Raw genomic sequence first — 17077 nt, 5'->3', positions numbered from 1 at the left:
GAAGCACCTGGCTCCTGCCTTCGGATCAGCGCGGTGCGCCGGCCGTGGCGACCATTGGAGGGTGAACCAACGGCAAAGGAAGACCTTTCTCTCTGTCTCTCTCTCTCACTGTCCACTCTGCCTGTCAAAAATAATAAGTAAATAAATAAAAAATATAAAAGGCCAATTGGGGAGTGAACCAGCAGATGGAAGACCTCTCTCTCTCTCTCTCTCTCTCTCTCTCTCTCTGCCTCTCCTTCTCTCTTTGTGTAACTCTGAATTTCAATTAAATAAATAAATCTAGAAAGGAAGGAAGGAAGGAAGGGAGGGAGGGAGGGAGGGAGGAAGGAAGGGAGGGAGAAGAAACATGGAGTTGGGGCCAGTGCTGTGGCATAGTTGATACAACCACCATCTGCAGTGCTGGCATCCCATATGGACACCAGTTCAAGTCCTGGCTGTTCCACTTCCAATCCAGCTCCCTGCTAATATGCCTAGGAAAGCAGTGGAAGATGGCCCAAGTCCTTGGACCCCTGCATTTGCATGGGAGACCTGGAAAAAGCTCCTGGCTTTAGTTCAGCCCAGCTCTGGCCATTGTGGCCATCTGGGGAGTGAACCAGCAGATGGAAGACCTCTCTCACTCTCTGTCTCTGCCTCTCTGTAACTTGCCTTTCAAATAAATAAATAAATCTTTAAAAAGGAAAAAAAAAGACTATGACGTTTCTGGGGCCGGCACGGTGCAGCAGGTTGAGCCCCCGCGTTCTGCCGCTGGCATCGCACACAGAGCGCTAGTTCACATCCTGGCTGCTCTCACGCACCTGACAAGGCTGCGGGTGATGGCCCAAGCGCTCAGGCCCCTGCCACTCACGTGAGAGACTCATATGGAATTCCTGCCTCCTGGCTCTGCCCTCTCTCTCTCTCTGAAGCCCTCTCTGTCACTCTGCCTTTCAAATAAATAAATCTTTTTAAAGTATAACACAAAGTTTATTTCCTCATCCTGTTTCCAGCGACCCCTCTGGGTCAGTGAGGAGTCAGCTCCCAGGGGCTGGGGGACGCCCAGGTTCCTTCCACGGTGTCCCTGCGCTGCCCCCTCCAGCAGTGTCGGGGACTCCTGAGCAGTGCGGGGCGTGCAGGGAGGGTGGGCCAGGTTCCTTGGCCCAGGCAGCCAAGGCCACAAACACAGTCCCTCGCAGCCCATGGTGGGGGTGGGGTGGGGAAACGAGTCCACGGCCTGACCTTGAGCGCACGGGCAGCGGGGCCAGAGCTTCCGAGACGCCCCTCCCCCGCAGTCCTCTCACTGCCTTGAATGGCTACAGGGCCCTGGGCCCCGCCTTGTCCCACTCTGCACTCTCCCTGGGCAGTCTCGTCCAGTTTCTGCGTATTCCCCGGCAGCTTAGAGCTGGCATGAACGGCAGCCCCAGGCCCAGGGCCTCCTCCTTCGCCTCCCCCTACAGGGGGTCTGTCTCCAGGGCCAGGGCGCCCCCTGGCGGCTCTACTCTGCCCTCCCTGCTGTCCCTGTGCTCATGAAGGCCCTACCCGAGCCCGCATGTCTCCCTCTGTCTCACGGTTTGTTTATTTATTTGAAAGGCAGAGAGATAGAGAGAAAGAGATCGTCCATCCTCATTTGGCTGCGATGGCCGGGGCTGGGCTGGCGGAAGCCAGGAACCTGGCACTCCATCCAGGTCTTCCACCTGGTGGCAGGGGCCCAAGGACTTAGACCATCTTCCATTGCTTTTCCAGGCACAGGAAGCAGCAGCTGGCGCTCCAATATGGAGTGCGTGTCTCAAGGGCAGCCTATCCCGCAGCTCCACAGCGCTGTCCCGCCACGTCTCCTCCCTTTCCACCCTTCCCTGGGCCACCACGCCCCGCCTCCCAGCTCCGCCTGCACCGACACCCAGGCCTCCCACAGCAGCACCGCTGGACCCAGAGTGCCAGAACCAAATGCTGCCCACATGTTCTGGTTCGGGGACCTCAGCCCACACACACTCCAGGCTGAGCCCAGCTTTGCCCCCAGGCATTGTCAACCCTGGTATTAGAGCCGGAGCCCAAGGAGGCTTCCTCCATGCTTTTATTAAATATTTATTTATTTATTTGAAAGGCAGAGTTGCAGGGAGAGATGAAGAGACAGAGAGAGATCTTCTATCCACTGGTTCACTCCTCAAATGGTTCCAATAGCCAGGTCTGGCCCAGTCTAAAGCCAAAAGCCAAGAGTTTCATCTGGGTCTCCCACGTGAGTGCAGGGGCCCAAGCACCTGGGACACCTTCTGCTGCTTTCCCAGGCTCGCTAACAGGGAGCTGGATCGGAAGTGGAGCAGCCGGGATTAGAACAAGCGCTCATGTGGGATGCCGGCGGCACAGGTGTCTGTTTAACCTGCTCAGGGTATCTGGGTGACTGCACCTGCACCCACCACACCACTCCACGCACAGCTGCTCCTGTCCTTCCCGCCTGGACCACCACAGCGGCATCCCCGTCAGTCCCCACACCTGCCCCTAATCGCACGGGCACCTGGGCCACAGTGGTGGCTGTCACAGTCCCACAGTCCAGCCTCACCTGGGCCTGCCCCCGCCCCTGCCCCACCTCTCCCCGCCCACTCCAGCCTCCAGCCACCCCAGGTAGCTGTGACTCCTACTGTTCCCACTGCCTGGGGCAGCCTCCCTCCCTCCCTCCCCTGTCATCCTTGCAGGTTCCTCACTTCCCTGAGGGGCACTGCGGTCCCCTCACTCTCCTCTCTGTGACAGCTCAGGACAGTCACCATCACCCACACCCAGGGCCAAGACCCTGCCACTTCACCCGCTATTATCCCCCCCCCCACCCGGGGCTGGTGCCACGCCCAGCACACAGCAGGCGCTCACTTAATAGCCACTGATACATCAGGAGCCTGTCTGACTACTGCCTTCGGGAATAAACTCCGGGCCCTGACACTTGAGCTCACTCCGCAAATGCCCACAGCAGCCAGGGCTGGGGCAGGGCTGAAGTCAGGAGCACCATCCAGGTCTCCCACGCAATTTCTTTCTTTTTCTTTTTTTAAGATTTATTTATTTATTTATTTGAAAGTCAGAGTTTCACAGAGAGAGGAGAGGCAGAGAGAGAGAGAGAGAGAGGTCTTCCATCCGCTGGTTTACTCCCCAGATGGCCGCAACGGCCAGAGCTGTGCCAATCCAAAGCCAGGAGACAGAAGCTTCTTCCTGGTCTCCCACACGGGTGCAGGGGCCCAAGAACTTGGGCCATCTTCTACTGCTTTCCCAGGCCGTAGCAGAGAGCTGGATGGGAAGTGGAGCAGCTGGGACTAGAGCTGGCGACCATATGGGATGCTGGCGCTTCAGGCCAGGGCATTAACCCCCTGCGCCACAGCGCCAGCCCCAAACACACAATTTATTTCAAAATTATAGAACTGTAAAAAGCACAGTCAGGGGCCGGCGCCACGGCTCACTAGGCTAAGCCTCCGCCTGTGGTGCCGGCACACCGGGTTCTAGTCCTGGACGGGGTGCCGGATTCTGTCCCGGTTGCCCCTCTTCCAGGTCAGCTCTCTGCTGTGGCCAGGGAGTGCAGTGGAGGATGGCCCAAGTCCTTGGGCCCTGCACCCCATGGGAGACCAGGATAAGCGCCTGGCTCCTGCCTTCGGATCAGCACGGTGCGCCGGCCGTGGCGGCCATTGGAGGGTGAACCAACGGCAAAAGGAAGACCTTTCTCTCTCTCTCTCACTGTCCACTCTGCCTGTAAAAAAAAAAAAAAGCACAGTCAGGGGCTGGCGCTGTGGCATACCTGGTAAAGCCACCGCCTGCAGCACCAGCATCCCATATGGGCGCCAGTGGAGGATGGCCCAAGTGTTTGGGCCCCTGTGGCCCACATGGGAGACTCAGAGGAAGCTCTCAGCTCCTGGCTTCAGATCAGCCCAGCTCTGCCCATGGCAACCATTTAGGGAGTGAATCAGCGAATGGAAGATATCTCTCTCTCTCTCTGCCTCTCTGTAATGCTGCCTTTCAAATAAGTAAATAAATAAATCTTCTCCTACATGGGTGGCAGGATCCATCGCTGCTGCCTCCCAGGGTCCACATTAGCAGGAAGCTAGACCGAGGAGCCAGATCAAACCCGGCACCCAAGTGCGGGCAGCTTAACCTCCAGGCCAACATGGGCCCTTCAAGGTCGGTGAACACGTTGGGAATGTCAGCTCGCCTCACTTCCTCTTCCTTTAAAACTGTGCCGCACACCACACAGCTTGCCTTTTTTTTTTTTTTTTTTTGACAGGCAGAGTGGACAGTGAGAGAGAGAGACAGAGAGAAAGGTCTTCCTTTTGCCGTTGATTCACCCTCCAATGGCCGCCGCGGCCGGCGCATTGCGCTGATCCAAAGGCAAAAGCCAGGTACTTATTCTGGTCTCCCATGGGGTGCAGGGCCCAAGCACCTGGGCCATCCTCCACTGCACTCCCGGGCCACAGCAGAGAGCTGGCCTGCAAGAGGGGCAACTGGGACAGAATCCGGCGCCCCGACCGGGACTAGAACCCGGTGTGCCGGTGCCGCTAGGTGGAGGATTAGCCTAGTGAGCTACGGCGCCGGCCATGCCGCACAGCTTTATACATAACGCTAAAACCTGGAAACAACCCAGCCCCCATCAAACAAACACACCCGCTGGGGAACACTCGTGTGATAGAGCAGAACATGGCCCTGAGAGTTAACCGCTGCTCCCCCAACAGCACGGGGGAGCTCCACACACATTCTAAACCCACGTCTACTTGCTTGAAAGGCAGAGTCTCCCCCCCCCTTCTCTCTCTCTCTCTCACACGCACACACGCACACACACGCGCGCGCATACACATGCACACACAGCTTCCACCTGCTGGTTCACCCCCCAAAAAAATGGTCACAACAGCCAGGGCACCGGGCGGAAGCCAGTGTTAGGAACCTGGAGCAGTTCTATCTATGGCGGGATCTACACCCTGATTTACATCCTAGGCCCTGGCTCCTGAGCCATTGCTGAAAGCCAGGTGGCCACAAGGCCCGACCACCAGCGTCCAGCTCCACCCCCATCCTAATGGGATTCGCTGCTCCTGCTTCCCTGCCCGCCCTCCGGCAAAGTTTTAAAAGGGCCGGTTCCTGAACACGGGGCTCTCTTGGCTCCTCTGTCTGCTCTCTTCTCCTCCTCTCGTCTCTCTTCTCTCTGTTCTCTCTCTTCTCTCCTTGCTAGCTCCTCTCCTCTCTGTCTCTCTCTGACACTCTCCTTCTCTCTCTTTTTCCCCTCTTCACCCCTTCCCTCCAGTCTGCTGGGTTTGCCCCCAATAAACCCTTTCCCTTACTCCGGTGTTTGGTGTGTTTTGTGATGGCCTGACAGAAAGACATAATAGCCAGCAGCCTGGAGCTCCATCCAAATCTCCCACATGGGTAGCAGGGACCTAGGCATGCCAGTCATCATCTTCTGCCTTCCCAAGCGTGTCAGCGGGGAGCCAGATCGGAAGTGGAGCAGCCAGGATTGGAATCGGGGCTCTGATACGGCGGCAGCTTAGCCCACGGCACCACAACGCCGGCTCCCCCAGGCATCATGCTGAGCAAAAGTCAAACCCAGAAAGGTACTTTCTGTCTCTACCAAGGCCAAAGACAGACCCGATGACTGTCCAGTAAGAGAGGAGGCCAACGGGGCGGCCATCTCGGGCTGGGGACACGGCCCGGGGTCAGCTCAAAGATGCTTCTCTGTGTGAGTGGAGGCCACAGAGAATGCTCGCCACGCTGGACTTCCTGTGCGCTTTGCGGCAGGTCACTTTGCCACTATTTGTTTTCTTTCTTTCTTTCTTTTTTTTTTTTTTTTTTTTTTTTTTTTGACAGGCAGAGTGGACAGTGAGAGAGAGAGACACAGAGAGAAAGAGCGCACCGCGCTGATCCGAAGCCAGGAGCCAGGTGCTTCTCCTGGTCTCCCATGGGGTGCAGGGCCCAAGCACCTGGGCCATCCTCCACTGCACTCCCGGGCCACAGCAGAGAGCTGGCCTGGAAGAGGGGCAACCGGGACAGAATCCGGCGCCCCGACCGGGATTAGAACCCGGGGTGCCGACGCCGCAGGTGGAGGATTAGCCTAGTGAGCCATGGCGCCGGCCCACTATTTGTTTTAATCGATTTATTTGAGAGGCAGAGACAGAGAGGGAGGGAGGTATATCTCCCAGGCACTGGCTCACCCCTCAGATGAGTACAGTGGCTGCAGCTGGGAACTCCATCCAGGTCTCCCCCGTGGCTGGCGGGTTCCCCTGAGCCATCAGCAGTCTCCCAGGGTCCCCTTAGTAGGAAGCTGCAGTCAGGAGCCGGAGCCAGGAATTGAACCCAGGCCTGCAGACATGGGCTGAGGGCACCTTAACTGCTAGGCTAGCAGCCCACCCCAGACTCTATTTTTTTTAAGTGCTATACTTTTGTAAGAGATCGTCCTGCACAAGCAGCCTCCTGTGAGAGTCAACGCAGCAAACCCCTTGGTTTGAGGTGGTGATGCTGAGGCCCAGAGAGGGTAAGGTGCGCAGCTGGAGTCGTCCAGCGTGGGGGTGGAGCCTCCACACCCTGAGAGGGGACCACACTGGGAGCAGGCTCCGTGTCTTGGGCACAGAGCTCTGTGGTCTCCTATCGATGAGGGGGTGGGGGAGGTGAGGGCTACTCCCCCCATCACTGCTGCTGGCTGCTGCTGGGTGGGACAATGAGCAGCAGACTCAAAAGGCACAATTCTGCAGCTGAGAGGGCTTAACTAACCCTGGAGGCCTCCGTTTCCACATCAGTGAAATGGCGTCCCCACCTCAGACAGCTGCTCAGGATTAAATGAGTGAAGAAGCACAAAGGGCTTAGAAGGATGCCCACGCGGGTGCAGGGCCCCAGCACTTGGGCCATCCTCCACTGCACTCCCAGGCCACAGCAGAGAGCTGGACTGGAAGAGGAGCAACCGGGACTAGAACCCAGCGCCCATATGGGATGCTGGCGCCGCAAGGCGGAGGATTAACCAAGTGAGCCACGACGCCAGCCCCAGGAAAACCTCTCTCTCTCTCTCTCTGCCTCTCCTCTCTGTGTAACTCTGACTTTCAATAAATAAATAAATCTTAAAAACAAAGAAAAATGCACCGAAAGCCTCTAACACCGGCCTTCCGTTCCCTGAGCGCAGGGCCCATGCCTTGGCCTTCGCTGTCCCTCAGCACTGGGAAGCCCTTGAAGGCTTGGGAGAACGGATCTGTTCCCCACCCACCAGTTTCCAGCCAGCGACTCCTTTCTGGTGCTAGCAGACAGCAGCATCTAGTGGACAAGACTGGGAACTGCATGCTGGCCGGTACCATTGGCCACGCTCCTCTTACAAGGCACTGTGCATGGGGCAAGTGTCCATTAGCACCTTCTGTGTATGGAACACTGATCCAGGACCTAAAACAATGAAGTGAGAGATCCAAGATGACTGTAAGAGGGGCGCAAGAAAAAAAATAGACACCAAGGATTACAACCTTGTCATTGATACCCTTGCCTTTCATCTTAAATAAAGAAAATAAACACCGTGTAGGTTGACTCGGCACACTGGACAATGTTGTCTTAGGAAGGGTTTACAACTGTGGCAGTGATTGGGAAGTGACTGCCATGTCTCAGGCCGAGGCAAAGAAATGCAAGCTTCTCCCAGCACACAGATAGAGGGGAGTAGGCAGGGTTGGGCTCCAAAGCCCGTACTCTCCATCCACACTGCACTGTCCCTCCCCTCCAGACACAAAAGAATGAAGCGGTTCTAGAGGTGACAGGGGTCACATCCATCCCGAGAAACCAAAGAGAACTTCATGGAAGAGGAGGTGGTCCAGATGAGCTTTGGAGAATAAAAGAAGGGAGTGGGTGGCTGGGGAAGCGTTCAAAGCAAAACAATGGCGACAGGGCTGGACAGGAGGGCTTTGGCCACGTCGCAGAGGGCCTGGCAGGGAGCTCACTCAGTAAGAAGGTGGCCCGATCCGAGGGGAGCAGAAAAGATGCCGTAATCCACCAGGCTGCCGTAATCCTGGTGGTGGGCTGATTATGTACGGGCGGAGGTCTTGGGAGGCAAGAAGTGGAGGGAGGTCTGGAAATAGGTAGCCGTGGGCTAGATGGGAGAGGTGTGAGCCTTGGGGAGGCAGTGGGGACACAGGTGGAGCTGTAACTTGATCCAGGGCATGGGGGTGGGGACTGCGTGGCCTCCAGCAGGGAAGGCAGGAGTGGCCAACGTCCACGTGCAGGGGCAGGAGGGAGAGGCGACAGGCTCAGTCCTGCGGGAGATCCCCAGCTCTGCAGGGGCAAGTGGATCATCAGCTTCCTGCTTTCTCAGCTTCCTGAGGACAGAAGGGAGCCGGAGAGGCGGGAGGAAGTGGAGGACGACCTTAGAGAGGACGAACCCTGAAAGCCTCATCAATGCTCAGCAGTGTCACGGGCCAAGTGCAAGTCCAGGGCCAGGGCAGAGAGGTGGCCACTGCGTTTGCTGTTGGGCTGCCCTGGAGACCCTGGCACAGGCAGCTTAGAGGGCAGGAGCCAGGCTGCAAATGCTGAAGGGGCAGGAAGTGGAGGGTGAGGATGCAGCCAAGGCTCCCATGAGGAGGCAGAGATGGCCAGAGGCTGGGACAGCTGTGGGTGGCAGTGCCGAGAGACCCAGACCCTGAGGAGGGACAGAAATCCAGAGGCTGGAAGGAGAGGAAAGAGAACCCAGTAAGGGAACTTAGGGACCCAGACAAAGACCTGGGGACTCCACGGTCCTAGCAAACACTGGAGGAGACGCTGGAGAGCGAGCCCTGGGACTCCTGGGTGGGAGAGCAGCTTCCGGGGACCCTCGTGTATTGGTAGAGAGGAGGAATGTGACAGCCTGGGGGTCCACCTGGGGGAGGCTCGGGGTCCAATTTCCCCCATTTCCCAGGCTGCTCCCATCCAGGGACAGCTATGGCCCAAGCTCAGGAGGGTCCACAGTCCCTTCCGAACCCCAGAAAACCTAGCAAGCTGTAGCGGGTTAAACAGTGAAACCCCAAAACATATATCCACATCCCAACCCTGACCCCTACCCCCTGCAAATGCGACCTTATTGAGAAAAGCCGGTCTTTGCAAGTGTGATTCAATCAAGGGCGCCCGGATGAGCCCCTTCGGGATGATTGGCTGGGCACCCTCACAAGAGACAGAGTGGGGCAAGGAAGATGTGGCAGAGAGCCAGGTTCTGTGGTCAAAGCCTGGGGACACCTGGGCCACCAGAAACCAGAAAGGGGAGCAAGGGGCTCTCTCCTGCAGCCTCCGGAGGGTGCGCAGCCCAGTGCCGGGCTTGCCGGGGCTGCCTGGACTGCTCTGACTCGGCTTCGCCCCGAGAGTCTCCAGTCAAACCTGATCCAGTCCCCAGATGGCCAAAAGGTGTGTTTTTAAACTCACCGCCCGCCCGACCCTCCCAGGTTCGGGATTAACCCTAGCAGGGGGCACCCCCAGCTTCAAGCTCACCCCCACCCCATCTCCTTTGCCCGCCACCCCACCCCCACTCCACCCCCTGCTCCAGGCGGGGCTGCAGGGCTGAGGCCGACGTCGCCAGGTTACTGAAAGCCAGGAGCTTGGGAAAATTCCTCCGGGCAAACACCACCCCTGCTGCCCAGTGGGCCTCCCCTACCCGTGCCTGCCTTCCTCCTCTTCCTCCTCCTCTTCTCCACTGGGGGGTAGGGGCAGGACGAGCAGCTACTCCCCCCCTCCCCAAGGCAGAGAAGGGAAGGCCCTCTCTCATCCCTCCTCCCACCCTCCTCCTCCTCCCCAGGGCACAGCTGGAGGGGGAGGGGAGGTCAGCAGGGTTCATAAAGGCCAGATGTTAAGGAAAGAGAGAGCAGCGCCCACCGCACGCCCACCACCCCACCCCCACCCCCAGGGGAAGAAAAAGCAAAGGAGACAGCTTTTCCGGCAAACACAACTTTTGAAGTACAAACAGTTTTTCTCAAGAATCTGCTCTACGCAAACAATAACAACTTTTTACACAGCATTTTCACAGAAAAGGAGACAAGTCCTTCCCCAGGGTCGCGTGAGGGGACCGTTCCTCCCTCACCCCATCTTGGGGGGAAAGGGGGCGCCATTCACAAGTGCGGAGGGCCGAAGGGTCACAGCCCCCCAGCCCTCGGGGGGAGGGAGCCCCAGCTTCCCTTCACACCTGGGAACTCCCCCCGGAGCTCTGACCGCACCTGGCTGGGGAGGAGGCCACCCCATCTGATTCGAGGGGACCCTCCCGGCTGGAGGGTGAGAGCCAGGCCCGTCCCTGCCCTCTGCCTGGAAAACAGAACCTCTGACCCCAACCCTAATCCCCTGGCCCTGCCCCCTTCGGATCCATCAGGTCCCTGACAGCTCCCTAACCGCGGCCACTGAGGGGGCAGCTGAAAGGACCTCAGCCCAGGTCCCACTCGAACCCCAACTCTGCCCCCTGGAAATCCAGGGGCCCTGGCGCTCAGGCCAGAGCAGCATTTTCCGTCCGCACCCTGTAAGAGGCCTGAAACTGGGCTCGGCCGAAGAATGGACCGGGGCCTGTCCTCTACCTCTGCCCCTCCCAGCCGAAAATCGGTGAAGACCTCGAAAGGCAACTCGTTTGGTCTGATTTTATTGATTTCTTCCACCTTCCATTACTTTCCCTGGGACGTCTCTAGCCCTTTCCCTAGGCGAGGGCTGTGTTTTGGGTCCGGGACCGGTTCCTCAGCCCTGCCCCTCTCCGTAGGGAGAGGGAACAGGGGCTGGGGGATGATTTCTCTAGGTGGAGGGAGGGTCTCTCCCACCCATCAGATCTTGTGAACCAAAAGCAAACAGAAAACTCAAAGGTAAACTCCAAAACCCGACAGAAGGCAAAAGCCGGCATCTGGGGCTGAAGGTCTCACCAATTCGGGGTCACCTGAACTTGGGGGTGCTAGGAATGGGACAGGAAGTGGGGAATCTTGCCTTTGCCCAAACTGCCCCTCCCCCCTCAAGGCTCCAGTGGTACTAGGAAGGCCCGAGGGGGAGAGAAGGGTTAAAGGCCCGGGCCATAGGGGTGGGGGATGCCCCCAGGGAGCTGCCAATCACCTTCCCACCCCCACCACAGCCCCCACACCCCCAGGCTCGCCCACAGACACAGAAACAACCGGTTTGTCCATCACCGAGGTCCCTCTCTTTTTTTGGTCTTTGAGCGGTGGTCTCCTTTGCTACCCCTGGGGTGAAGGCCCTGCCCCCAGAGATCCAAGGGAGAGGGGGAGGGAATGGAATCTGCGTCGCCGGCCTCTTTCGGTTGAGCCCTGGTTCTTCGGCAAAGGGTGGGGGGAAGGACTGTCATCCCGGCCCCGGCGCTGGAAGATCACGGTCATTTGCCCACGAAACGTGAAGGGGACCGGCAAATCCGAGAGGCGAGGCTCGGCCCGCGGCCCACGCTCAGGGCTCCTCCACGTGGATCCCCCAGGACCTGAGGCCGGGGGGCTCGGGCACAGCGGGGCCCCCTACCTGCCACCTCCACAGCGGGTGGGCAGGAGGAGGCTTGGCGTTCCCCTGCAGGCGGAGCGAAGACGCCGGCCCCAGGTCTCCGTCCTCGCCCACCACCAGGGCCGGCGGGCAGGGGAAGCAGTCGAGGAGGCTGAAGGTGCTGGCGGTGGGCAGCGTGGGCGCGGGCCGGCGGGGCTGCGCGCTGCGCTGGGGGGGCGCCGGCCGCCGGCGTTTCTTGGCGGCCCCCCGCGCCGGCCCCTTGGAGGGCGGCCTGTCGGACCCCCGGCGCACAGTCGGTGTGTCCAGGGCGAAGCCCTTCGCGTAACACCACAATTTCGAGCGGCGGATGAGGCGGTCGAAATGCTCCTGCCGGAGGTCGGGCGGCGCGGCGGCGGCGCTGGCCGTCGAGGGGCTGGCGGCTGTCGCCTCGGGGCCGGTCGGCGGGGCCTCCTCGTCGACGGCGGCGGCCCGGTCCGGCTGGGCCGGCTCCAAGGCCGCCCCGAGAGCCGCGGGCTCGGCAGAGGGGCCCGCAGGTGGCGGCGGCGGCGGCTGGGAACCGCGCTCCGGAGGCGGGCTGGCTGCTGGGCCCGGCTGGGACTCGAGAGCCGGGGCTGGCCGAGGCGGGGCCGAGGCGGAGCCGGTCGGAGACTCCCGAGGGCGCCGGGGCGCAGGGCAGCGGCCCGGAGGTGCGCAGGAGCGAGCGGCGAAGTGCGGGAAACTGCCTCCGCCCTCTTCCTCCTCTCCGCCGCCCGGGCACACGGCGTCGTCGGCATCCTGGCCGGCCGGGGGCTGCGGGTCGCCGGCCCGCCCGGCCTGTCCCCCGAGGTGCTTCAGGCCCTCCGGGGCCCGGCCGCCGGTGCAGAGCCGGGCGCGAGGGCCCAGCAGTACCGGTGCTCGCGGCGGCGGCTCCCCAGGCCCCGGGCCCTGAGAGGGTGCCCGGGGCTTGGCAAGGGCGCAGAAGGCAAGGGCACGCAGGCACAGCGGAGAGAACTCCTGGGTCCCCCGATGCGGCTTCCGGGGTGCGGGGGAGCAGGGCGACCCTCGTGGGGACGCCGGCACTGCCAGGCGGGGAGGGGTGCACAGAGTCTCCATGGAGCAGCCTGGAGAGGTGCCCGCTGAGGGGGCCCCGGTCCCAGCGGCGGGATGCCTTGGCTGCCCGGAGAGCCCACGGGCGTGGCGAACATCGCCCCCCCTGGACGGGGAGGTCTCTGCTCACGGGCGCCCCCGGCCCACGAGCCCGGGGCCGCGGAGCTCCGGCTCCCTCCTCGATCTCGTCACGCGGCCCTCCCGGAGGCCGGACTCCTGGGTCCCCCCGCGAGTCCCGGCGCGGTCGGCTGCCCTTCCTGCCGCCGCGTTCTCTGCGCAGCCTTGGCGGGAGCCCCTCTCCACTCGCCCGAAGCGCAGAGGCGGGGCGAACAAAGCGGCCGGCGGCCGCGGGAGGCGGGAAGGACCCCGACCCCGGCGCCCGGTGCCCGGGCCCAGGCGGCGGGGAGGGCGCCTTCCGCCCGCTCGGCTTCTTTCTTCCCCGCTGGCTCCCGGAGACCGCGTTATAGAGAACTGCCCCCTCGCTGCCCCAATACCAGCGCCGGCGCCGCGAGCGCGCCGCTGATTGGGCCGCACGGCTCGTGACGCGCACGCCGACCCCACCCCTCCGGCGGCACCGCCCCCGTCCCCATTCCGCACACAGACACAAACACGTGGACCCGGCGCGGCGGCGGCTGGGAGCCGGCGGAGCGGGCAGCGGGCGCGGGTGGGCACGGCCGCACGTGGCCCGGCGGCGTCCTGGGCGGCTCGCGGCCCGCTCACGGGCGCCGCCTTTTACATCCGTGCAATGGGAATGCTCTTCCTCCGGGCTGCGACCTGGAGGGGTCCCAGAAAGTGAACCGAGGCGGCGGAGGTGCGCGGGGCGAGGACCCCTGCGGGCAGGAAGCCGCCCGGCCTCCGCACACCGGGAGCTGGAAGGACTGTTCCTAGAGTGAGGATTTGGGGATTTCGCGAGTGTGCGCTAGGCGAACAAAGGAAAAGTAAATTTGGGGGGGAGGGAGTGTCACTAGACCCACGGAAGAGGAGGCATAGGCTTTGCCAAGTTCCTGCCCCCTGTCTCTACCCGACCCCGCCTCTGAGGCCCGAGACCCTAAGGTGGACTGAAGCGGCTAAAGGGTCTACACAGACCCTGGCTGTCCCTTGGTAAAAATAAAGCAAAGAACCCCCCCCCCCCCCGGAAAACTCTGATGCAGCTTCCTCCCCCAGGCTCACAGTGAGGGTCTCGGCTTCTGTCTCAGCCACTGTAGGTGCTCAAGAAACATTTGTGGGTAAATACATCCCCAGGGGTTGGAGTAGGGCTGCTTTGCAACTGTAGAAATAAAGAGATGGGTTTGGGGGCTGGAATGAGGGGGGGTGGTGGAAGGTGGGTGGGGATGCCGGGGCCAGGGAGAGTTCCCTAAGGGCACCCTGACCGGCCCAGCAGAGATAAGGTTCCCATTGTCTGCAGATATTCACCTAGCAAGGGGGAAGAAAGGCCAGTAGAGCAGGCCTCCCCCTTTTCCAGGCCAAAGGTAAACCCCCTGAGGCGGGTCTCGGAGCGGGTGGATGCTTTGTTGCTCTCAACAGCTCTAAGGTCATCTGCAAGAGAGCCCTCCAGGGCAGCTGGCCTCAGGGGCATCTCCCGGGTCTAGACCTCTCCTGAGTGCCCCAAGGGCTCTGACCTCCGTCTACACTCACACCCCCAAAGGACGAGGACCTTCATGGCTGCCTCAGCAGGGGAGCGGGCAGACAGGGGTGCCAGTTTCCTTTTGCAGTGGGACAGAGGGCCCTCTGCGTCAATCCAGCTGAACTCCAGCACCTGGCAGGGGGGGCTTGGGTCCCAGCTGCAGGGACCCGCACTGGGAGGTTGCTTCCCTGTTTGGGTTTCCGAGTCCAGAACAGTGTTGATGCAAGGAGACGGCACCGGCGAAGATTTTCCAGTCGGAATAAGTGAGAGGCTGTTACCTAACCAGGCAGAGCCAGCCCCACCCCTACGCTGAATGCAGAGGCCCTCCTGAAGGGTCCTTACTATGGAGAGCCCCTCCCTGGAGGAGGCACCCTCCCCACCTCCACCTGCCTGTCTTCCCGGCCTCCAATCAGCACCCCCAGAACGCAACGGGGGCCGGGGGGCACGGCAGCAGCAGGAGGGGTTCCTGTGGGTACCTCTCCAGCTGAACCAGCAGGGCATCGAGCCACCCTTTTCACGAGACTTGGACTCAGGTGCCACCTGTGCAACCCTGAGCAGACCTCCTGGACACTCTGGGTCTCAGTGTCCCCATCAGCGAGAAGGGGACCACGGTGGCAACACTGTGAGGGTTTCACCAACATGTGAGTCACCTTCGCTGGCCAGGGCAGCCCTCCTGCTGCAGTTCCCACCACATACAGTAGAGGGAGCTTGACCCCGTTCTCAGCCTAGGAGGAGGGGCACATGCCCTTCTCAGCAACCTGCCCCCGCCCCACCCTAGCAAAAGTCCTGGGTGCCATCTGACACCTCCAGTTTAAGGGGCAGGAGGGACCCTAGGGCCCTCACCCTTCTTTGATCCATGTGGGGCAGGGGACCCAGTAGGAAGCACCCCAGGGCACTGCACCCCAGATGTCCAGCCCTGCGATCACTTTGGTAGCTGTCTGTTTTCAAAGCTGTCACTCAAACCCCACCACAGCCGTGCAAAATTGGGACTGCTGTATACAGCCCATTTTAAGTGTCTGGGTCAATGGCTTGTAAATTTTTTCCCTAAGATGTATTCATTTGAAAGGCAGAGTTACAGAGGGAGAGAAAGGAAGAAGTCTTCCATCTGCTGGTTCCTCCACAAGTGGCTGCAAAGGCCTGGGCTGGGCAGAGCCGAAGCCAGGAGCCAGGAGCTTCCTCCGGGTCTCCCATGTGGATGCAGGGGCCCAAGCACTTGGGCCATCCTCAGCTGCTTTCCTAGGCCAAATAGCAGGGAGCTGGATTGGAAGTGAAGCAGCCAGGACTCTCATCAGTGCCCATGTGAGATGCTGCCTTCGAAGGCATAAGCTTAACCTGCTACTCTACAGCACCAGCACCATAAATAAATCTCTTTTTGGAAAGGTGTTTCTGTGCCATAGCAAGTCAGTCGTCTCATCAGTTGATACACCACATTTTGCTTATCCAACCCCACTCGGGTGGTTTTACTTTTTGGTTATTATGAGTAACACTGTTATGAGCATCAGCATATATTAAGTGTTTTTTACATAACATATTTTTACATAACATTACATAACAGCAATACTGTTATGAACATTAGCATATATTAAGTCCTTTTGGTGGACATTTTTTTCATGTATCCTAAGTAGGTAGTTAAGTTTTCTAGGACATATGTTGTATTTTTTTGTAAAAGATTTATTTATTTATTTGAAAGGCAGAGTGACAGAGAGAAGGAGATATCCTTCATCTGCTGGTTCATTTTCTTTTCCAAAGATTGATTTATTTGTTTGTTTAAAGATTTGTTTTATTTAATTTGAAAGGTAAAGTTACAGAGAGAGAGAGAGATTCCATCTGCTGGTTCATTCCCCAAATAGTTGCAATAGCCAGGGCTGGGGCAGGCCAAAGCCAGGAATTCTACCTGGGTCTCCCATGTGGGTGCAGGGGCCCAAGGACGTGGCCCTTCCTCCACTGCCTTCCCAGGTGCATTAGCAGGGAGCTGGACTGGAAGTGGAGCCGGTACTGAGATACAGGTCACAGGCGGTGGCTTAACCCACTGCACCACAGCACAGGCCCCAGTACTCTCACGTTTAACTTTCTAAAAAGCTGCCAAGCTGTTTTCCAAACTCCTGTTATTGTCGACGTTATAAATGACATGGCGGGGGGGGGGCAGGTGTTGTGCGATAGTGAGTTAAGCCACAGCTTGCGATGCCCGCACTGGGTGCTATAGCAGAGTGCGGCTGGTTGGAGTCCCGGCTACTCTGCTTCCCGTCCACCTCCCTGCCAGTGTTCCTGGAGAGCAGCAGGTGACGGCCCAAGTACTTGAATTCCTGTCACCCACGTGGAGGCTCCCAGCTTCAGCCTGGCCCAGCCCTGGCTGTTGTGGCCATTTGAAGAGTGAACCAGCGAATAGAAGAAATCTCTCTCCCCTTCTCTCTGCCACTCTGCCATGTGAATGAGTAAAGAAATAAACCTTAAAAAAAAATGCTATTCTGGAACATTCTCTCAAAATAAAAAGAAGTTAAGATGTTGCCCAAGTTGGATGGCTAGCAAGTGGCAGCACGAGACCCACATTTGCGACCATAATGGACTGGAGGGAAGCCCTTCCTGCTCCAGAGTACGCTGAGTGCCACTGAGCAACCCCCTCCCAGCATAAAGCCACACAGCGCACCTGCTCAGACTTGCGCACCAGGCTCAGGCCTAGAACATTCTGTTCACAGTGCAGCTTCATCATCTGCCCAGCTCCGTGGCTTTGGCTGCTGGCTGCTGGCCCTTACCTCTCAGAGCTCTGGTTTTATCATCTGGAAATCAGGAATAGCATCTTCCCTTGTTTATGGAAAGTTTCAGACCCATACAAAAGCAAGCAGAGGAGTAGAATGAACCTCTGCATACCTAACCCCCCCCCAACCCTTATCAACTCAGGGCCGAGGTTGTTCCATTCTGACCCCCCCACTTCCTCCTCTACCCCCACTTAAAAATTCACCTTTACCAAAGTGTGATTTACATACAATAAAATGCACA

General features: G+C 59.4%; 1 protein-coding gene across 1 annotated transcript; it reads right to left on the bottom strand.

The window, feature by feature from the left end:
• Positions 1-9836: 9836 nt before the first annotated feature.
• EPOP (elongin BC and polycomb repressive complex 2 associated protein) lies at positions 9837-12951 on the bottom strand. Its single transcript, XM_070060801.2, has one exon. The coding sequence runs from the start codon at positions 12463-12465 to the stop codon at positions 11326-11328; it is 1140 nt and encodes a 379-aa protein (XP_069916902.2). The 5' UTR covers positions 12466-12951; the 3' UTR covers positions 9837-11325.
• Between the last annotated feature and the right edge of the window lie 4126 nt (positions 12952-17077).

The sequence above is a fragment of the Oryctolagus cuniculus genome, chromosome 17, assembly GCF_051225735.1.
Source record: "Oryctolagus cuniculus isolate XC-2025 breed Fujian yellow rabbit chromosome 17, ASM5122573v1, whole genome shotgun sequence".
Lineage (NCBI taxonomy): Eukaryota > Metazoa > Chordata > Mammalia > Lagomorpha > Leporidae > Oryctolagus > Oryctolagus cuniculus.
This window is presented reverse-complemented; position numbering and strand designations above follow the sequence as displayed.